Here is a 23458-nt window from a genome sequence, read left to right as displayed (position 1 = left end):
CCTGGAGGTTTTTGGGTGTTCTTTAAATTTGAGCGTAGTACTAGCCTATGCTGTCTCATCGATGACTGTGACACCTTCCATCCCACCTGAAACTGTCTTTTACGTATATATTCTGCAGTTAAAGTATATATATTAGCTTTACATATTTAAAATATTGATATTTATCAACATTTGCCATGATTAATTTTATTGTAGAGAGCAGAAAATTGCATTTCAGAACATCAACTTTTCAAAATTTCCCGCATGAACATGCCCAGAACTTTCTCTCAACCTCCTCCTCCTCTCTCTCTCTCTCTCCCCCCCCCCCCCCCCCCCCGGATCCGCACCTAAATACGTGTAGTAGTCCTTGTTCAGACGAATTTCGAAATATTTATCGTTCTGAGAACCCCTGCCATGGGCACTCTTGTGATATTGTCAAAGCATCCTTCGCTTTCCACTACTACCTTGTGCAGAGACCCAATTGTAAAAAGCTAATGGTTTTATCTTTTAAATTAGATGAATGTTCAGTGGTGCGATAAGAATACAAGCATGTGGAATTTATATCTGATTATGATTCTTCTTACCAGCAAATTCGCCAGGCACGTCGCAAACCACGATTTGCAAATGCTACCTGGAAACGAGTAAATGTTTATGTTTATAATTAGTACAACTAGAACCTAATAAATATAAATAATCATGAACATTCTAAGCAGGAAATCCAATCAGATCGAACAGGTGAAGGGCAGCACGCTAGTACTACGCTCTGTTTACGTGTCCATATCCCGAAGGTTCAGGCACGCCCACCCCGGACTTAACCTCTGACACAGTAACAACGTCAGATATATCATAGTAACGTTATGTAATATATGTAACTATAGCATTTGTATTACGGGTTTCTGTTTGGGGGTACCTGTGGCCTCTGATATCGCCAGTGACTAATTCCGGTGCAGGAGGTGATACAGAACAATTATTTTTAAACGAATACGTACCTTTAAATTAATGAAGCGTTGACCTGTGACCTGAAGCTTTACGCATGCCCAGTGTGGAAATCCAGAGTCGTCTGTTTACTTCCGTTTTAGAATTTCATCACAAAACTGCTAGAAGGAACTGCGTATATTTCGAAAATCTTTATTATCTGACTCTACTTTATAGTAAGGAATTTAACTTTTGTTGAATGACAGCACTTTAATTCGATCCATATTGGTAATATATGCATGATCAGCTGTCCGTTGACACATGCCAGAAGTAAATTTAGCTGTTAAAAGTAGACATGATCCTGGCTGATGCCTGATGGAAGAAATTCTAGAATTTTCTGAATAACATAAATTAGAACAGAAAAACATTCTGCGACGAAAACAGTACCAATAGAATACCAGTGCTCGGTGTAATATCCGCCCCCCCCCCCCCCCCCCCCCGCAAACCCCCCCCCCCCCCCCCCCCCCCCCCCCCCCCCCCCCGCGCAACAATATTTGTTTGAATTAGTGTAAGTTTAGGGTTAGGGTTAGTTATATACAATACCTTTTTAAACATTTTGTTCTATAAATAGGTATGTGAGAATCGGGCCCAGGCATTGCATATGCTTAGGTCAAATACCTGGTTTCTGGGTTGATCGCAGTGCAGTGGAAATGCTGTACTTTTCAAGTGCATTTTCTGGGTCGTGGGCGCAAGGTTGAAAATCTACACTTATACTGATGAAGTAGTTTACATTTTCAGCAGTTGCCTCGTCTTCGATTTATTTCCATAAGATTCCTAGAAGTTTCACAAATCGTCTGTTAAAAGTTCGGTATACATAACCAATAAAAAATGCCTCCGATTTACCGAAAAGCGAGTAAAGACTCTTTTCAAACTTATATAGACCTGTAGTATGTGTTCTTTTCTACCTTTATGTGGATTTTTAAGACAAACCTACATACAGCTACTGATTTATACCAGCAGCAGGATCGGGTGTCCAAGCCGTTGATGGGCAGTTTTGTCAACAAACCATCGATAATCAACCTCAAAATAATGATGGTTAATCTCATTGGAATTCTTCAAATTGTAATCAGAATAGTTTATTAACAAGCAAAGATGACTTTTATATGCATTTCATTGAAATTTGGGATTTAATAATGCCGATGGTTAATGATTTTGTCTGGCATGTTTTGTTCTAAAAGTGTGCATGCGACCCGAAATTAGGTCACATGACCCAAATGCTGCCACCTGATTGGTCCAGACTACTGTTTACATTGAAATTAGCCATGTGCTCAGTGTTTGGGACTACCTCTATTTACCGGGTAATTAGGTAGGTAATTAATTAATTATTAGTGAATTAAAATGACTGATATTGTGATAAGATGATTTTAAAAGGCAATAACCCATCTCTTAGTGGTGGGAGTCTTTCTTACCAATGATACAGATGAAGGGTTGTATGGCATTTTGAAGCACATTTTTAAAGAAAATGGTCACAGTGTTTCTTTGTTTTACATGTAAATCCATTGACGAAAACCACCCTAAATTAGGCGACTTCAAAATACCATAGCACCCTCAATATTTATCCTATCATCACAATTCAAAGATCATTTTAAATGTCTTTTCTAGCTCTTTCCAAGGATACCAATTGCACTGCAATCAACTGAGTATGAATTTTTTTCTCACATACCTACTATAAAAGCAACATAATATTTATATTTTGTAATCCAGTATCACTACCTTTTGCCGTTGAAAAATTAGACATTTTGACTATTCTTTGTAAAATATCCTCCAATACGGTGTTTTTATTGGTGCTTTTGGTAGAAATATAGCACAGAAGACACAATGAGCCATTATGGGACTAAATGTTCGTTTTATTCCGTAAACACTCGGTTCATTCCGTCAAAATACACGCTATGAGATTTAAAACTATTAAAATGCAGTCTCACTTGTTGATCCACTGCGTGGCCGAGTGGATACAGTGCTCGGCTACAGTCCCGATGTTCTGGAGTTGGAATCCAGACCCTAGCACTTGATATCGCTAATTCAATACCCCAAATGGGGGAGTGCGGGCGGAAATCTTTCCGACAGCAAATGTTCGGGGACCAGACAACTCGGCCCGAGGGACAACTCGCCCACGTCGAGACAGCTCGGACAACTCTGGGCCGAGTTATTAGACTGATAGACGGGGCATGCTGTGACACATATGCGTGTTAAGTATGATAGTTGGCCATGTCGTAGTGTCGAAGTATTGTACTATAGTAATAATAATGCATTATACTGATAGATACCGCTAACTATATGGTCACCATTAAGAATGACAATTGTGCATGTCGTACGCGCATATCGTAGTGTCGGATGGGTTTCTAGAAGTATTGTACTGTAGAAATAACGCAAAAGACATCATTTGCCAAATTCCCACATTTATTACATTAAATACATACGTACATATGTACGCAAAAAACCAACAGAACACATATACATAAATAGTTATAATAACAAAATAAAACGCCAATCACCAAAAGAACATAGAAATAAAACGTCCAGCATAAGATAAAAGTCAGTGCGCAACAGGGGTGTAGAGCTTTCCACAGGCCGACAGGAATCTTTATTATCGTTACCTTCGCTTTGACGACAAGCATTGTCTGGATGCTGCCTTCTGGTCCGTAGACGTGTCCCCTGGTTCCATTGACGAAGGTGTCGCCGGTCTGTTCCTGACGGAACAACGCCATGTTGTAGAATCGCCACGTTGTCTCTGCAAGAAAGAATAATTAGTAATAATAAATACACTAAACATAAAACAATAATTAACTGTTATTGTTCACAGATAATATTTGTTTCGATTAACTGTATAGTATTTGCGAAATAGTATGCATGAAATACTGTAACGGTATACGAGTAACCGTTGTTCACTAGTTTGCGTTTCCCTCGTTGAGAAACCGCATCGAGAATGTGGAACTGTGGTTCAGCATCAGCCGTGGCGGCCTGCTCCTGGGGGGGTTCCTCCACAATGGACCTATAAATGAAAGCAGGAATGTCATGAATATACTACAAATAACAGTACATAATGCAACTAACCATCATACAATCCGCACGGTTCAAGGACTGAATTGTGTACGTGAATACGTGAAATGTGTTATTCCTAATACTAAGTTTGTCATTGATATAATTATTATTTTATTTTATGATTTATTGACAAAGGACCTATTATAACACTTTATGATTACCTTTCCTCTATACGTTGAGGGATGTCGAAGTCGGCCGCCACGTTGAATGAATTTCCCTCCCCATCTGCTGTTTGGTTGAGACCTGTGCACCGTGCACAGGTCCAGTCAATTTCTGCGTTCTCTCTTACCATCCGCCGATATTCCTCTTGAGTGATTCCACCATTATTAATATTAAAATTATTAGGAACAAAGATTTTCTTAATGCCAGTTGCACAAATATGTTACCATTTTTATTTTACTTAAACATAAAATAACATTCATTTTTCAATTTTAAGGTAAAACGCTACCCAAATATTCAAATATTGTGTGGATTTTTTTTTTATATGTAGTGTGAAAGTCAACAAATGAATTACTTCTCCCCGAGTGGAACGCGTCTACAATCATGCGTAAGGGAGTCGCTTTAGGCCTACGTTAATTAGATCCAATTAATTGTATAAACATGTTGATGGGATTATAATAGTGGGTTAAAATTTTTATTTGGGAGATGAAGGTGTTGTAGTAGTTTATTGGCATAAAGTACTACAAATATCACTTATAGCAAGCAATATAACATATATACAAGATGAGTTGGCTAGCTAATATACATAGACAAAATACATTTAAAGATAATAATTACAATATAAAACAAATAAAATTCATGAAAAGCAAAGTGGAAGAACAGAAATTACATACAGGTGTTGCTTCAAATGTTACCATCAGTATATATATATATATATATATTATAATAATAATAGTATCAATAATATATACTCACCAGTATTACAGGTGCGGTGTTGCCATCGTGAACAAATGTCGCAGCATAATGTGTGTTGTCTGGGTCGGACATGATTAGAACAAAACACACACGGATAAGTTATCAGATAATTCGGACGGTTATATACATTATTTGCTGAAAATGTCATCATGCTCACCAATTGGAATTACTTCTTAATAGCAGGTAAATAAAAACACAACGTCTGCAGGGTGATATCATTTACTTGTTCATTAGCTACTCACTGGAAGTCAGGAGGTTATATCCGCGAGTGTTGTTACTACGATAAAGTACGATAAAGAACTTTTGCTCTTTTTTTCTGGGATCATCTCCAATATTTAGGTCACCGACTAGAACAAAAACAAATTATTCGAACAGTGGAAACTATCTTCAAAGATAAATGGATCGGCAATTTATCAATCCGACATGACACTTCGTTTCGGGACGTTTAGGTTAAGGTGGGACTAATTCAATACTAACAAAAACACATTCTTTTATTTCGGTGAGAATACTTTAATTTAAAAAACAACACTTGTCCAACAATAGACAAGATTGTCCCTGTGCCGAGTTGTCTCTGGACTCTGGGCCGAGTTGTCTCGCGGTGGGCCGGGTTGTCTCAGAACTCTGGGCCGAGCTGTCTCGACGTGGGATGAGATGTCTGGGCCGAGTTGTCTGGCATTCCAAATGTTCGATCCTGCCAATGGCAATTTTGAAAAAACCCAACACATTTGCGACAAATAAACATAACTAAAAGGTTATTTTGCTGTATCCTCGTTTAATCGAAAACCGTACGACTAAGAGGAAATGGCTAGTGCGCATGCTCAGTCATGTCAGGCTATCAATTTAACGACATTAATGTTTACATTGTTCAATTTAGAAATAAAAAGGTAAGTACATACTCGCATGTTATCCTTGTTCCATCAAAACTTACACCAGGTAGTAAGAAAACGTCATTTTAAAAGCATTATCGAAAACCTTACTATGATGTTATCAACGTAATGGCTTTTCCCGTGAAAACAGTAACATGACGGTCACGTGACCTAAAAACGGCTATCCGGAAATGATCGTCATTACTCATTTGGCAGTGCTAGCAGACGTGTTTGGTTGTGTGGATTCCGTCATGCACCTGTTGCTGTTTAGGGATGCATTTGCATTGCATTCATTAAAGGGACACACCCTAGTTACATTTATTTGTTAACCATTACGGCGTTGTTTTTCGCTATTAAACCCCATTTTTCACAAATAAAATTGCACTTTACTTACATTTTATTATTTAGAATACACATTTCCATTCACCTGAAGTGCTTTTTGGTAATCCTGATGTTTGTAAAACCACGAAATGCATTTTTTGCATTTTTTCACAAAACGTGTTGTCGAGAAAAAACCGTTAAGCAAGCGAGGTCCAATCTATTTTTAGAGGGGATATTTCCATTTCAATGTCACAGACGTTGGTATATCACGTAACCGTTATCATTTTGGTTCGGTTTGTTTTCTCGTGCACGGTTCGCGCAATCAACATCCGATTTGTTGTTGTTCATTTGTGAGATTTTTCTTCACAGTTCGTGAACATTTTCAGTAACAATAAAGTTCAGACAAGTAAGTGTCTCAATACAAAACGCTACAAACCCTTAAAACCAATAATTTTGCTAAGTCTTACGATATCTGGAGAGGGGATACAACCAGGACAGAACAGTTGGAACATGTCCAGGAGAGGTGAAACGAACGCACCCCAAGTCTGTGAAATTTGTTGTGACGTAGGCATTGTTGTGCTTCGAGCGACATCTACCGGTGACATCAAAATACTAACTTTCAAAATTATTTCAAGCAATTGGGACATGGGGATTCCCATGGTATTTATCGACATAAAACCTGCTTTTTCACTCCATTTGATAAAAACGTGATCTAAGTGTGTTACAGGTTTGTAGATTAACCAAATTATAATTTATTTTCGCTGGATGGAACTAGGGTGTGCGATTTTAAGATTCCAGGGTGCAAATTAACTGTAATAATACATTTCACTGTGCATAAAACTTATTCTTACCTTTTTTGCCCCACATTTTTAAGGAAATTTGTTTTAAGTGTACTTCCTTAACAAGAAGTTCTTGTATCAACAATCGAACATGTGCAGACATTACAAAATACCCGGAAGTAAAATAATACGGTTTTCGACAATTGGCGATATACAGAACGCTTGATATTTAAAATGTATAATTTTTCAAAGGCAAAACGTAGCGATATTGGATTACAAAATATAAACATTATGTTGATTTTATGGAACAAAATATTTTAAAAGGTATTGTATGTTTATCGCCAATTGTCGAAAACCGTATTATTTTACTTCCGGGTATTTTGTAATGTCTGCACATGTTCGATTGTTGATACGACAAGAACTTCTTGTTAAGGAAGTACATTTAAAACAAATTTCATTAAAAATGCGGGAAAAAAAGTAAAAATAAGGTTTATGCACAGTGAAATGTATTATTACAGTTAATTTGCACCCTGGAATCTTAATGAATGCAATGCAAATGCATCCCTAAACAGCAACAGGTGCACGACGGAATCCACACAACCAAACATGTCTGCTAGCACTGCCAAATGAGTAATGATGGATCCTTTCCGGATAGCCGCTTTTAGGTCACATGACTGTCATGTTACTGTTTTCGCAGGAAAGCCGATTTTATGTTGTTGCCATTACGTTGATAACGTCATAGTACGGTTTTCGATAATGCTTTTAAAATGACGGTTTCTTACCACCTGGTGTAATTTTTGATGGAACAGAGATAACATGCGAGCATGTATTTACCTTTGTATACATTTTATTTCTAAATTGAACACGGTAAACATTAATGTCGTTAAGTTGATAGCCTGACATGACTGAGCATGCGCACCAGCCATTTCCTCTTAGTCGTACGGTTTTCGATTAAATGAGGCCAGTGTTCGAGATTAACGGTATCCCAGTATCCCGGGGATACCAGAATTTAATTTTGGATACCAGACTTCAAGAACCCAGTATCCCACCGGGATACCATATAAGGTTCTTGATTTTATTAATACTGCATTTTTATTTTTTGCTGAAACAGTGAAAGTCGTCATTTACTGGTGAAGTTAAGTAACAATATTTTTGAGCTCTTACTCAGTCTAATGCCATGCCGTAACAATATCTCCCCCAACTCGTACCCAGTCTAATGCTGGGAACCGTTAAGTCGCTATTGTTTTTGTTGGATGTTTCCTCCCTTCAAATTTTATTTGAGATATTGATCGATTCCACATCTGCAGAAAATTGATACAGGTAGGTTTATCGCTAGTAATGTCAGAAACGCTTATTGATTACTGCTAAATATTAATTTATGTCAATATTACGCAAAAATAGATGCGGCAAATATGTTTGCCAATTCCGTTTGATTGCAAATTTCACAAATTCTGCGATTTTGATTGCGGTGTAGCAATAGATTGGGAACGAGAACAGTGTCGTCCAAATTTGTTATGATGTTATTTATGAATTTCATTTAAGTGGGATACTAAATTCTCAGGTGGGATACCAGATTTTGAATTGTTAGTATCCAACTGGGATACTGCCCAAAACTTTTAATCTCGAACACTGTGAGGATATATATAACTAACCCTAACCCTAAACTAATTCTAACAAATATTTTTAAAAATTGTTAGGAGGACCAGGTGAATATTTTACTGTCTGTGGGATTTTATTTGGTGGCATTCATCCTGTAATGATGACTTAAAAGTTAAAATCTTTGTTCTTTACCCGCTTAAGTTGCACATTGACATGTGACTATACACTTGTGCAGGAACATTGTTATTTTCAGACGTCATCTGAGGACCGTTGGTAACAATGTTGGCTTCTCGCTTGGCTGTGGGTGGGCGAGTCCCACTGACGGCGTTTGTGACAACACTGAGAGCTTCGAGACTCCCCGACCTGTGTCAGGTATGTCGGACGTCGCGTGTCCAGCTGTATGCGACTGAGACGAGGTCGGCATTGAGACGCAGAACGAGACAGACACTCAAGGAGAAGATGATGGCTCCCGCCGGGGCTGGAGGTTAGTAGAGTAACACAAGGTTAGTAGAATAACACAAGGTTAGTAGACTAACACGAGGTTAGTAGACAGACACTAGGTTAGTAGACAAATATGAGGTTAGTAGACAGACAAGGTTTAGGGCTCGAACTTAAGAATTTGTTAAGTTCGAGCCCTGAGGTTAGATTAACACAAGATTAGTAGACAAATATGAGGTTAATAGACAGACAATATTAGACAGACACAAGGTTAGTAGACAAGTTTAACGAGGTTAGTAGACAAACATGAGGTTAGTAGACAAGGTTAGTACAGACATGAGGTTAGTAGACAAATATGAGGTTAGTACACAGGTTAGTAGAAAAATAAGTAGTAGACAAATATGAGGTTAGTAGCTAAACATGAGGTTAGAAGACAAATATGAAGTTAGTAGACAAATATGAGGTTAGTAGCTAAACATGAGGTTAGTAGACAAATATGAAGTTAGTAGACAAATATGAGGTTAGTAGCTAAACATGAGGTTAGAAGACAAATATGAAGTTAGTAGACAAATATGAGGTTAGTAGACAAATATGAAGTTAGTAGACAAACATGAGGTTAGTAGCTAAACATGAGGTTAGTAGACAAATATGAAGTTAGTAGACAAATATGAAGTTAGTAGACAAACATGAGGTTAGTAGTTAGTAGACAAACATGAGGTTAGTAGATAAACATGAGGTTAGTAGACCAATATGAAGTTAGTAGACAAACATGACTACAAACCATGGCTCCTGCTGGGGATTGAGGTTAGTTGAATTTACAAAGCAAAGTGTTGCCAGTATGCAAACAGTTTCTTCAGTGTCTTATTGCAATTCATCATACAGGTTTCACAGATTGCCACACCATTCTAAAATGTTAAATTGTAGCTGATAATCATTTTCAAATTGATTGGCAATTGTAGATAATACTTTTTTTTAAATAAAATGTTTCCTGGTTACACAGTCATTTACGGTCACTACTCTGCTACGGTCAACTACAGATTTTAGAACACACAGTTCGGTCATCATCAGGTTTACGCATTTTAACATTTATTTTTGTTTACGTAAAAAAAATTGTATGTTGCTCATTTCAATGCAATAATTTGAGACCTAATTAAATAATACGGGCCTGTAACATTTGACCACAGTGATTTTTAACTTGAGTTTCAGTTCTGACAAACAGGACTTAAATTCTAAAACTGATTTGCTGCCCATGAAATTTCAAATAATTAAATTGCGTACTTGTAAATAGAAATTTTGACTCAAGCATGGAAAAATATTTAAAAAATAAACTTTTGTTGGCATTTAATAATAATTACAAAATATTCAACTGGCTGTAATACATCTGCTAACAGATAAAATATAATAGATAATCTGATACTGAAACACTAGAAATGGAAGTTTCGACACACTGAGAAGAAAAAACAATTTGTGGATAGAAAACATACATAACAATCATATGTACCAGGTTTGCTGATTAATTCTTAAACTGTGGTCACAGTAGCTGTGAAGAAAAGTGTATTAGCTAGGATATGATGTACATAGTACTGTAGTTCAGTGTAAGTTATTTTATTCACAGTTTTCAACATTGGCCGTGGTTTTGTTGCGGGAGCATCGCTGCTTGGTATTGGAGCTCTGTGTTACTACGGACTCGGGATGTCCAATGAAGTGGGAGCCATTGACAGATCTGTGTGAGTGTCTCGCTTATCTTGGTGGCTGGTTCTTAACCTTCTCACTCCACGATTAATTTCTCACAAAAACACATTAAGGGGGTACATGATTTTAGCTTTTACTCACATATTTTCACTTTAAAAATATGAAATATGAATTGGGGAATGCACTGCATGCGTTATGCAATGTGTCGGCTTGCGTGACATTGGGCGAGATATCTTGTCTGCAGTAGTCCGAATGTTAATATGTGTAGATGGTCATAGTTCTTCTTTTCTTTACATTGAACACGTAGAATATATATTACAATAAACCCATCATACATTAATACCAGGCCTCTAACAATTGCCAGAATTATTGTCTTTTTCAATCATTTCTCACACAAATCTAATTTTGAATAACCTATTTTTTCTTTGTGCAAAATTAGGAGCACCATTTGCATGGATATAGCAGGTTTTGGAAAAATCATATAGGTTACCAGAATTTATTTTTGAATAACCCATAAATATGTTGGGTAAATGTTCAATACTTGTAGGCCTGAAACATAATATTTTAGAAAAATAATTTACAATGTTTATTACTCCCCAACCAGTCCAACAAGAGAGAACTATAGCCTCTATTAGAAACATATGTATCTGCCCTTGATTTTCATAGCGTTAAGCGGCCACAATCAGCCCCTAAATGACTTCTGGCGCGTTCACGCTCCAGTTGCTTGCAACAAAGGCCCTTTGTTACTACTGAATTTTGGAGTAGTTGACTTGTTCTTTTATTTTTTGACGTTAATAAAGTTTCCTATTTCTGTTATTGTTTGTCAGATTGTGTGCAATCTCCTTCTTTTACAGAAAAGAAAATGTACAATATTTTTTATGCTCAACAGAAATACTTAAAACCACGTCTTGGGGAAACCAAGCAAAAAGGGCTCATTGATGATTGTTTTGTTAAAACGGCATCTTAATAAAGTTTCGATATTTGCAATTAATATGCATGCATTTGTGTATATAACACTGTGTACTAACAGGAGTGTACATTAATTTGACTAAATGTCTAGCTGTGATTTTCTAGTTGCATTATTAACTACAACCTATGCAGTAGTTAATAATGAAACTAACGATACAGAAATTCACTTCCTCGCCTAACGATAAGATTTCTACGATCTGACTCGGTGCTAAAGACAATTTTGGTAGCTAACATGCATATATTTTTCAGTGGAATAAACACGGGTAACAAATCGTACCTCATGACGTATATTAAATTTAATTTAATACTGACGGTGCAGATAAATGCATTATTGGTGAAAATACGCAAACAAATTGGAACAGCGAGTCCATTGCCCCTATTACCACCTTCCTACGCTACAGGAATATGTACATAGACAAACTCTTTTATTTTATTTTTTTAATGTGAGTGTTCGTCTGGGTTATGTTTTTGGTTGTGCATGTGGTGTGTGGGGGCTTGTTTTGTAGACTGTTGTTTATTTTGGGGGGCAGATTTGTTGGTGTTACAGGGGTTTTCTTGTGGGGGGAGGTAAAATTGTTGGGGGGGATTTATTAAAAAAATATTAGGGTTTTTGGTTTGCCTGTCGCTTCGCTTATAATCATGTATACAACAATGTCTTCATTTTAACATGTTGGACATCTACCTACCTTAATTAATCGGCATGCAAGAATAACATAAATATGTTTATACTAATATTTTGATGTAAATAAAACAAATACTGTTACTAGGTAGATGTTTTTAGGTTAAATTATATATTTAGCTGTTAATACAGCAAAATTTACCCTTAATAATGCAATGTATATAGGCCTAATTAATTTGCAGCAAATGAAATATTTAGTAAAACAGGCACGTGTGCAGGAAATTGTGTTGAGGAAGTCTACACTGGTTAGTGGTGTTTTTAAGGGAGGGGTCGGGTCATGCATCCCCGAGAATACAGTCAAACTTCGATAACTCGATCTTGAAGGGGACGACGAAATAGTTCGAGTTTCAGGCAGTTGAAAGGCGAATTAATATATAACCTATTAATTTTTACCTGTATCATGGCATGCATAAATCTCAGCTGAAGATTCTCAAATAACTCTGGTCATCGGCCATGCTTGCTGGTAGTGGAACGCGCCGGAACTGGAGAGCGGTTAGGGGACATAACTCTGCCTAATTTTTCTCGCTAGTTTCTAATAGAGGCTATAAGTTTCATCTCCGTCTGTCTGCATGTCCGTCCGTCTGTCCCACATATAGTTTGATATAGAGCTGACATTTTGTATATAGCTTTATCATGTACTGTTACAGATCAAGTTTGAATTTCATGGTGATTTACCCATTGTTGATGGAGTTATGGCACATCTCAAGAGATACGAAACTTAGTTTTTAAGACTGTCTCCTTTTTTTCCGCATCAGCACAAGATATTGAGCAAACATTTTGTTACAGGTAAATTTTTAATTCCATGGTGATTTACTAATTTTTCACATAATTGTGGCACTTGAACTTGGGAGATATGAAAATTTGCCAGGTCTTGTGGGGGAGATGTATTGCTTTAGCAGTCCTCTCAGAATGCATGTTTGTATTTAGTGTGTGTTTATGTGTTCTATGTTTTAGACTGTGGCCAGAAGAAGTGCGGCGCAGGATCCGGGCCACGTACATGTATTTCGGGGGCAGCATCGTGGTGTCGGCGCTGAGTGCGGTCGCCGTGGCGCGGTCACCGGCCATGATGAACCTGATGATGAGACAGTCCTGGCTGGTGCGTCACGTTTAACACGTCTTGTCTCGTTTACCCTACGTAAATTAGGTCATTACAGTGTAACGTCACGTTTAACACATCTCGTCTGGTTTACCTTAAGTAAATTAGATCATTACAGTGTAACGTCACGTTTAACACGTCTCGTCTGGTTTACATTATGTAAATTAGGTCATTACAGTGTAACGTCATGTTTAACACGTCTCGTCTGGTTTACCTTACGTAAATTAGGTCATTACAGTGTAACGTCACGTTTAACACGTCTCGTCTGGCTTACCTTACGTAAATTAGGTCATTTCAGTGTAACGTCACGTTTAACACATCTCGTCTTGTTTACCGTACGTAAATTAGATCATTACAGTGTAACGTCACGTTTAACACATCTTATCTGGTTTACCGTAACCTTCTGAATATTGCAGGCGAGATATCTCGCCCGACGTCACGTCAGTCGACATACTGTACACTGTATACAGTGCATTCCCCAATTCATATTTCCTGCCGTTTTGCACACGACACTCACCGGAAACGGAAATATAATAAAAGAAAAAAGATTTTTTTTCAAAATGGTGGCTTTTGATTTGATTTTTTTCAATTGAAAATGGTTTTCGGCAAGTAATTTTGCTTGACAACAATGGCGGCACGTCACGGTCATTTTCAGGGATCGATAGCTGATTGTGACAGCTAATTTGATAATAAATTTGATCGTTTTATCAACAACGAAAATTACCAAATATTGCAATATGAATCGTAGTTCGGGTTTAAAAATAAATTCTGGTCAGAAAACCACTGTTATCGGGAATAATGGACATAAATACTGGACAGTTGGCCACAAATACCCGTACGTAAACGCAACTTTTTCGATTTTTTGCCTAATTTTAATCACCATTAGCTGATCTAAAAATAATAAAAATTACAAAAAACCCACAAAAATAATACTTACCGATTCATATATGAACTTTATTTCATGTATTTATAAAACATTTAAGTGAATATATGTGAGTAAAAATTATAAACTTGTACCCACTCAACGTGGTTTTTGTTAAAAATTAATCCAGTAGTCTAAAGGTTAAGTAAATTAGATCATTACAGTGTAACATCACGTTTAACACATCTCATCTGGTTTACCGTATGTAAATTAGGTCATTACAGTTTAGCACGTCTCGTCTCGTTTACCTTACGTAAATTAGGTCATTACAGTGCAATGTCACGTTTAACACGTCTCGTCTCGTTTACCGTACGTAAATCAGGTCATTACAGTGTAACGTCACGTTTAACACATCTCGTCTGGCTTACCGTACGTAAATCAGGTCATTACAGTGTAACGTCACGTTTAACACATCTCATCTGGCTTACCGTACGTTGAGGTCATTACAGTGTAACGTCACGTTTAACGCATCTCGTCTGGTTTACCTTACGTAAATCAGGTCATTACAGTGTAATGTCACGTTTAACGCATCTCGTCTGGCTTACCTTACGTAAATCAGGTCATTACAGTGTAACGTCACGTTTAACGAATCTCATCTGGTTTCCCTTAAGTAAATTAGGTCATTACAGTGCAACGTCACGTTTAACGCATCTCATCTGGTTTACCGTATGTAAATTAGATCATTACAGTGTAACGTCACGTTTAACACATCTCATCTGGTTTACCGTACGTAAATCAGGTCATGACAGTGTAAGGTCACGTTTAACACATCTCATCTGGCTTACCGTACGTAAATTAGATCATTACAGTGTAACGTCACGTTTAACACACCTCATCTGGCTTACCGTACGTAAATTAGGTCATTACAGTGTAACGTCATGTTTAACACATCTCATCTGGTTTACCGTACGTAAATTAGGTCATTACAGTGTAACGTCACATTTAACACATCTCGTCTGGCTCACCTAAGTAAATTAGATAATTACAGTGTAACGTCACGTTTAACACATCTCATCTGGTTTACCATACGTAAATTAGGTCATTACAGTGTAACGTCACGTTTAACACATCTCGTCTGGTTTACCTAAGTAAATTAGGTCATTACAGTGTAACGTCACGTTTAACACATCTCGTCTCGTTTACCTTACGTAAATTAGGTCATTACAGTGTAACGTCACGTTTAACACATCTCGTCTGGTTTACCTTAAGTAAATTAGGTCATTACAGTGTAACGTCACGTTTAACACATCTCGTCTGGTTTACCTTAAGTAAATTAGGTCATTACAGTGTAACGTCACGTTTAACACATCTCGTCTCGTTTACCTTACGTAAATTAGGTCATTACAGTGCAACATCCACGTTGAACACTTGTTTGGTTTACCTTACATAAATTAGGTCATTACAGTGTAACTTCACATTGAACACATGTTGTCTGGTTTACCTTTTTTCATTTTATACAATTTCTGGCATTACATAAATGCATACAAGTATTGGTAAATAATAATTTGTATTTATTTTATTTATTTAATTAAGTAATTGCTGCATGTATTCTCGTCTACTGTGAGTAATAACAAAACAGACAACATGGTGGTTCTTGTTCTGTTTAGGCTATTGATGTGACATAATTTGACTTTATACGGGATATGAAAGTATTTCTACTTGTTCTGTGCAGGCTATTGGTGTGACATAATTTGACTTTATACGGGATATGAAAGTATTTCTACTTGTTCTGTGCAGGCTATTGGTGTGACATAATTTGACTTTATACGGGATATGAAAGTATTTCTACTTGTTCTGTGCAGGCTATTGGTGTGACATAATTTGACTTTATACGGGATATGAAAGTATTTCTACTTGTTCTGTGCAGGCTATTGGTGTGACATAATTTGACTTTATACGGGATATGAAACATAATTTGTATTTCTACTTGTTCTGTGCAGGCTATTGGTGTGACATAATTTGACTTTATACGGGATATGAAAGTATTTCTACTTGTTCTGTGCAGGCTATTGGTGTGACATAATTTGACTTTATACGGGATATGAAAGTATTTCTACTTGTTCTGTGCAGGCTATTGGTGCAACGTTTGCTGCAATGATTGGCACGGGGATGGTGTGTCGTGCGATACCGTATCGGGAAGGGTTTGGAACTAAGCAGATGGCGTGGCTCACTCACGTGGGCGTGCTGGGCGCAATCGTCGCCCCACTCACGCTCCTCGGTGGTCCTATCCTCCTGAGGGCCGCCTGGTACACTGCCGGGCTCGTTGGAGGTAAACACTATCAAGGTTTTACAAGCCTGTGAAAATTGCGAGAACAGTTATTTCATTAACTCGTCATTCACCCATTTTTCATTTGCGCATTTAATTTAGGAAATCAAATTTATGAAATCATTTTACAATGGTCATAATGGGTTACACAAAAAGAAAAGGGTTGCCTGGTTCCATGCTTGTAAAACCTTGAAGTCTAGACTCAAGACTTTAATGTTTTAAGACTAATATCATGGTAACGCTAAACTGATTTGAGTCGACAATGTAAATGTTTTGGGCATAACTCATAAATCATTTCCCAAATTTTCAATTCTCGTAGGTGATGATTTATCTGTCTATTCAGTATTAGTGTAAAGACCGTTTAAGTTTGTGCATTGGTTCAGTCTCTGTAGAGTTTTACAGAAACAATGAATGAGTATTTTATATAATTTCCATTTTAAACACATATTTCATTGCTAAATATCTGTTTTTGTTCTAATGATTAAATGTGAATTTCAGCTCTGTCGACAGTGGCTGTGTGTGCGCCAAGTGAAAAGTTTCTCAACATGGGTGGACCACTAGCTATTGGACTTGGTGTGGTGTTTGCTTCGTCTGTGGGTAAGTCTCAACATTGGACCACTAGCTATTGGACTTGGTGTGGTGTTTGCTTCGTCTGTGGGTAAGTCTCAACATAGGTGGACCGCTAGCTGTTGGACTTGGTGTGGTTTTAGCTTCGTCTGTGGGTAAGTCTCAACATGGGTGGACCACTAGCTGTTGGACTTGGTGTGGTGTTTGCTTCGTCTGTGGGTAAGTCTCAACATGGGTGGACCACTAGCTGTTGGACTTGGTGTGGTTTTTGCTTCGTCTGTGGGTAAGTCTCAACATAGGTGGACCGCTAGCTGTTGGACTTGGTGTGGTTTTTGCTTCGTCTGTGGGTAAGTCTCAACATAGGTGGACCGATAGCTGTTGGACTTGGTGTGGTGTTTGCTTCATCTGTGGGTAAGTCTCAACATTGGACCACTAGCTGTTGGACTTGGTGTGGTGTTTGCTTCGTCTGTGGGTAAGTCTCAACATAGGTGGACCGCTAGCTGTTGGACTTGGTGTGGTTTTTGCTTCGTCTGTGGGTAAGTCTCAACATGGGTGGACCACTAGCTATTGGACTTGGTGTGGTTTTTGCTTCGTCTGTGGGTAAGTCTCAACATAGGTGGACCGATAGCTGTTGGACTTGGTGTGGTTTTTGCTTCATCTGTGGGTAAGTCTCAACATTGGACCACTAGCTGTTGGACTTGGTGTGGTGTTTGCTTCGTCTGTGGGTAAGTCTCAACATGGGTGGACCACTAGCTATTGGACTTGGTGTGGTGTTTGCTTCGTCTGTGGGTAAGTCTCAACATGGGTGGACCGCTAGCTGTTGGACTTGGTGTGGTTTTTGCTTCGTCTGTGGGTAAGTCTCAACATGGACCACTAGGTGGACCACTAGCTGTTGGACTTGGTGTGGTGTTTGCTTCGTCTGTGGGTAAGTCTCAACATGGGTGGACCGCTAGCTGTTGGACTTGGTGTGGTGTTTGCTTCGTCTGTGGGTAAGTCTCAACATGGGTGGACCACTAGCTGTTGGACTTGGTGTGGTTTTTGCTTCGTCTGTGGGTAAGTCTCAACATGGGTGGACCGCTAGCTGTTGGACTTGGTGTGGTGTTTGCTTCGTCTGTGGGTAAGTCTCAACATGGGTGGACCACTAGCTGTTGGACTTGGTGTGGTGTTTGCTTCGTCTGTGGGTAAGTCTCAACATGGGTGGACCACTAGCTGTTGGACTTGGTGTGGTTTTTGCTTCGTCTGTGGGTAAGTCTCAACATTGGACCACTAGCTGTTGGACTTGGTGTGGTTTTTGCTTCATCTGTGGGTAAGTCTCAACATAGGTGGACCGCTAGCTGTTGGACTTGGTGTGGTTTTTGCTTCGTCTGTGGGTAAGTCTCAACATTGGACCACTAGCTGTTGGACTTGGTGTGGTGTTTGCTTCGTCTGTGGGTAAGTCTCAACATAGGTGGACCACTAGCTGTTGGACTTGGTGTGGTGTTTGCTTCGTCTGTGGGTAAGTCTCAACATGGGTGGACCGCTAGCTGTTGGACTTGGTGTGGTGGTTTTTGCTTCGTCTGTGGGTAAGTCTCAACATTGGACCACTAGCTGTTGGACTTGGTGTGGTGTTTGCTTCGTCTGTGGGTAAGTCTCAACATAGGTGGACCGCTAGCTGTTGGACTTGGTGTGGTTTTTGCTTCGTCTATGGGTAAGTCTCAACATTGGACCACTAGCTGTTGGACTTGGTGTGGTTTTTGCTTCGTCTGTGGGTAAGTCTCAACATGGGTGGACCGTCTGTGGGTAAGTAGCTGTTGGACTTGGTGTGGTTTTTGCTTCGTCTGTGGGTAAGTCTCAACATGGGTGGACCACTAGCTGTTGGACTTGGTGTGGTGTTTGCTTCGTCTGTGGGTAAGTCTCAACATGGGTGGACCACTAGCTGTTGGACTTGGTGTGGTGTTTGCTTCGTCTGTGGGTAAGTCTCAACATTGGACCACTAGCTGTTGGACTTGGTGTGGTGTTTGCTTCGTCTGTGGGTAAGTCTCAACATGGGTGGACCACTAGCTATTGGACTTGGTGTGGTTTTTGCTTCGTCTGTGGGTAAGTCTCAACATTGTGCTGTTGGACTTGGTGTGGTGTTTGCTTCGTCTGTGGGTAAGTCTCAACATAGGTGGACCACTAGCTAGGACTTGTTGGACTTGGGTGTCTCAACATTGGACCACTAGTTTGGACTTGGTGTGGTGTTTGCTTCGTCTGTGGGTAAGTCTCAACATAGGGTGGTGTGGTGTTTGCTTCGTCTGTGGGTAAGTCTCAACATAGGTGGACCGCTAGCTGTTGGACTTGGTGTGGTGTTTGCTTCGTCTGTGGGTAAGTCTCAACATGGGTGGACCACTAGCTATTGGACTTGGTGTGGTGTTTGCTTCTTCTGTGGGTAAGTCTCAACATAGGTGGACCGCTAGCTGTTGGACTTGGTGTGGTTTTAGCTTCGTCTGTGGGTAAGTCTCAACATTGGACCACTAGCTATTGGACTTGGTGTGGTTTATTAATGCAGCCTTTAGTAGCTAATTGCGACCAGAGATTTATTCAGGATATTTCTCCATGGTCTCGTGTCTGATGGGAATGAGAAACGTATTTTGAAAAGAGAAACTTATTTTGAAATGAGAAACTTATTATGACTGTTCTTGGTGGCCACCATCATTTTTAAAGTTAAGTTTGAACCCTGTACATGGGCTGGTATATCAGAACTCGACCTGAAAAACATTGAGGTAGTGATTAACTGCTCTCCAAACTTGGTTTATGGGGAGCTATTTAACATTACCATATTAATACCACATACATTGTTATGCTAAGGGAAGCTACAAATGACTCCTTGAATTAGTCTGAGGGGAGTGATGGAGAGCGAGATTGTTGTGTATCAACCTGGAACATTTGTTTATAATATAGTCCACAGAAGAAAACAAATATATTGGCAAGATTTAACTCGCTAATTGATAGACAAAAAAAGTATTATCTTGTACAGATGTGAAACGTTATCCAAACTGCTACACACATTAAACAGATCAAGCCGGCTCTGTTAGTTTGTTCCTTGATTGCCAATGGCCCTATGGCAAGGCGGTGAGGCATTAAATTAGAAGACAATAAATAAATAAGACAAACACAGTAATTCTAAACATGACTGGGGTTGTACTTCAGTTATACTAGCTTGTTAATTAATTTGGACTGGCGATTCACATTTTTGTTACCTTGTTTACATGTGCAAGATTTTACTACCACGTGACTTGTACAATCAGTCAAAACACACATTTTATTAAGGTTGTTTCCAGTCCATGAAACATTAAAGTGAAAAGAAAACAAAGTCTGTATTGTTGTAATTGACGATATAGAAACTTCTTGTTACTGCATTTTAAAGAAACCTAGTTCAAATTCAATATTAATATGTACTTATTGATTTGTTGACAGTATGCGATGACCAATACCAGAATAACATTTATAAAACTTTTGTGAGCTAGTGTTCGTTTAGGGTGGGTTTTTTTTTAAAGCCACTAGCCCATCGGGCTACTGGTTTTGCATTTGTTAAAAAGCACTAGCGTCGGGAGAGTGTCAAACTCTGTGTCAAGTAGATACAGCCATCTACCTTTCCCAAACAGCCTACTACACTGAAACCTAATGACCACTGTATAATCACTAACAAATGTCAAAGCTAGTCGCTGACAGTGGTGTGTGTTTTGTTCCACAGCTGGGATGTTCCTCCCTCCGACTGGCGCGCTGGGAGCCGGTCTCTACTCCATCTCCATTTACGGCGGTCTCGTTCTCTTCAGTCTCTTCCTCCTGTACGACACGCAGAAGATCGTGCGACACGCAGAAACGTACCCAACGTATGCCGTCCAGCCCTTTGATCCCATCAACGCGTACGTATCAACGTTGGGGGTTTACCCTCTTCATTTCTCATCACAAACTGATGTCATGTCTGTAAATGTATTGGGTTTTGATATACAGTAATTACCTGAGCTCAGATTTCCGAAGGTATATTGGCTATACGATATCGTAAAACAGTCGTAGACTAAGACACGCATTGTCGTGATGCTATAGCTTACGACAGTTTTATGGTATTGTAGCGTACCAGTCAAGCTAAGGTAGCTTAAAAAAATCTGTAGGTTGTGTTAAATATATTTAATATGTTTAATATGTGCAAAGAAAGAAAGAAATGTTTTATTTAACGACGCACTCAACACATTTTATTTACGGTTATATGGCGTCAGACATATGGTTATGGACCACACAGATATTGAGAGAGGATACCTGCTTTTTCCACTTCATGGGCTACTCTTTTTTATTAGCAGCAAGGGATCTTTTATATGCATCATCCCACAGCCTTTGATATACCAGTTGTGGTGCACTGGCTGGAACGAGAAATTGCCCAATGGGCCCACTGACGGGGATAGATCCCAGACTGACTGTGCATTGAGCGAGCGCTTTACCACTGGGCTACGTCCCGCCCCACAATTTAAGCAAGTTCTCATAAATAACTGATTTGTACTGGACATGTACCTACTTTACTCCCAATTATTTCTTCTCTCTTTTTTTGTTGTTGAGGTTTTGTTTATTGTGTTTTGTTTGTTGTTTTTTTGGTGGTGGTTTTAGCTTTTTCAAGGTTATCCTTAAATAAAGAATTTGTTTAATTTTCTAACCCAACCCACCAAATTAGCCGTTAATGGGGTTATAGAAGACAATGTGTCAGAATTGACACAGAATAGTACCCATTTTAAAACAAAGAGATATTTTAGTTAATAGATACATATTACTTAGTAATAATAAATGTCTGTGTTTTAGTTTTGTATTCAAGTCGTCACAGTTAAATTTGTACCTGTATTACACTGATCATGTTAATACATGTATATTGTTTTGTTTTGTTTTCAAGTCGTCACAGTTAAATTTGTACCTGTATTACACTGATCATGTTAATACATGTATATTGTTTTGTTTTGTTTTCAAGTCGTTACAGTTAAATTTGTACCTGTATTACACTGATCATGTTAATACATGTATATTGTTTTGTTTTGTTTTATTGACACTTATATATTGTTGTTTTTGGCTTCAGCTGCATCGGGATCTACCTGGATGTCTTCAACATTTTCATCCGGATTGCGATGATTCTGGCTGGAGGTGGTGGAAGGCGGAAGTGAATGTGTGTGATACACACTAACAAACTGATCACTACATTAGTGAATTTGATATTCAGATGGCGTGACACTGCGTAGGAGATGGCCATACTCAATATACACTTATCAGTTACCTGCTCTTGTTCCTTAACAGTTGTTGGTGTTAGTAAGAAATCTCAGCCAGAATCAATTATTTATTTCCTGGATCATAACAGTAAAATAGTTTGATTGGTATGGGCCTGGTTACAATTTTTTTAGCATACAAAACGGGGGTGGGGGAGGGTTAATGCCTGTATGTGCTTTTAAAAGAAAAACACAACAATTTCATTAAATATTGTTTGATAAATTGACTTTTTTTTAATGTAACGTTTTGTAGGGGAGAGGGTAGCTGAAACGTGCACTCTTTTTGTATTTGTAAAAATTTATAACTGTAAATGTCCTCATAATGTTAATTAGTTTTGTTCTGTGAATTTCTTTAATGTAAAATAAACCAAGATAAATATGAACAAGAATTGTTGCCTAAATCGGAATAGCATACCATTGATGTCTTTCAGATTCCTGACAAACGTAAAAATAACTACTTCAAAAACATTGTTTAGTACAAAAAGTCAAAAACGATTTTAAACCAAAAGGACGTGTACTAGGCATGTTGTGTTAATAACAGTTATCAATGTGAGTTTGTGTTTTATATAAAACGTTGTTGAATACAAACACCTGTAAGATAGTTTTGTTTCTTGTGTTTCAGTTTATAAAGAGGCGGGATGTAGTCCATTGGTAAAGTGTTTGCCTGGTGCATGGTCGGTCTAGGATCGATCCCTGTCGGTAGGCCCATTGGACCAATGCACAACAACATACATCAAAGGCCGTAGTATGTGCTATCCTGTCTATGGGATGGTGCAGATAAAAGATCTCTTGCTACTAATTGAAAAATGTAGCAGGTCTCTTAAGTCTCTTAAGACTAAATATCAAAATTACCAAATGTTTGACATCCAATAGCCGATGATTAATAAATCAATATGCTCTAGTGGTGTCGTTATACAAAACAAATTTTAACCACTTTTAAAGCTAGAAATGTCCTATTCAGCTGCAAAAAAAGATGTATTATGGGGAGAGTTGTGTTAAAGTTACTGCATCAACCATGCAGATTGATTAAAGGACGAATAAACATACTGCTTGTATACATGGTTCTTGCTCACTGTGATGTTTTCACGGACAGCGATA

At 38.4% G+C, this 23458-nt stretch overlaps 1 protein-coding gene across 2 annotated transcripts; it reads left to right on the top strand.

The window, feature by feature from the left end:
• Window positions 1-1016: 1016 nt before the first annotated feature.
• LOC121378636 (growth hormone-inducible transmembrane protein-like) lies at window positions 1017-22957 on the top strand. Of its 2 annotated transcripts, none has more exons than XM_041506901.1 (8): window positions 1017-1130; window positions 8727-8957; window positions 10527-10638; window positions 13206-13347; window positions 16340-16538; window positions 17034-17132; window positions 20815-20986; window positions 22177-22957. In XM_041506901.1, the coding sequence occupies exons 2-8, from the start codon at window positions 8753-8755 to the stop codon at window positions 22259-22261; spliced, it is 1014 nt and encodes a 337-aa protein (XP_041362835.1). In that variant the 5' UTR covers window positions 1017-1130; window positions 8727-8752; the 3' UTR covers window positions 22262-22957. The 2 variants fall into 2 exon arrangements, with proteins under 2 accessions (XP_041362835.1, XP_041362834.1); XM_041506900.1 differs by having other exon boundaries at window positions 1025-1130; window positions 8709-8957.
• Window positions 22958-23458: the final 501 nt, after the last annotated feature.

The sequence above is a fragment of the Gigantopelta aegis genome, chromosome 8 (genome assembly GCF_016097555.1).
Source record: "Gigantopelta aegis isolate Gae_Host chromosome 8, Gae_host_genome, whole genome shotgun sequence".
In the NCBI taxonomy this organism is placed as follows: Eukaryota; Metazoa; Mollusca; class Gastropoda; order Neomphalida; family Peltospiridae; genus Gigantopelta; species Gigantopelta aegis.
This window is presented reverse-complemented; position numbering and strand designations above follow the sequence as displayed.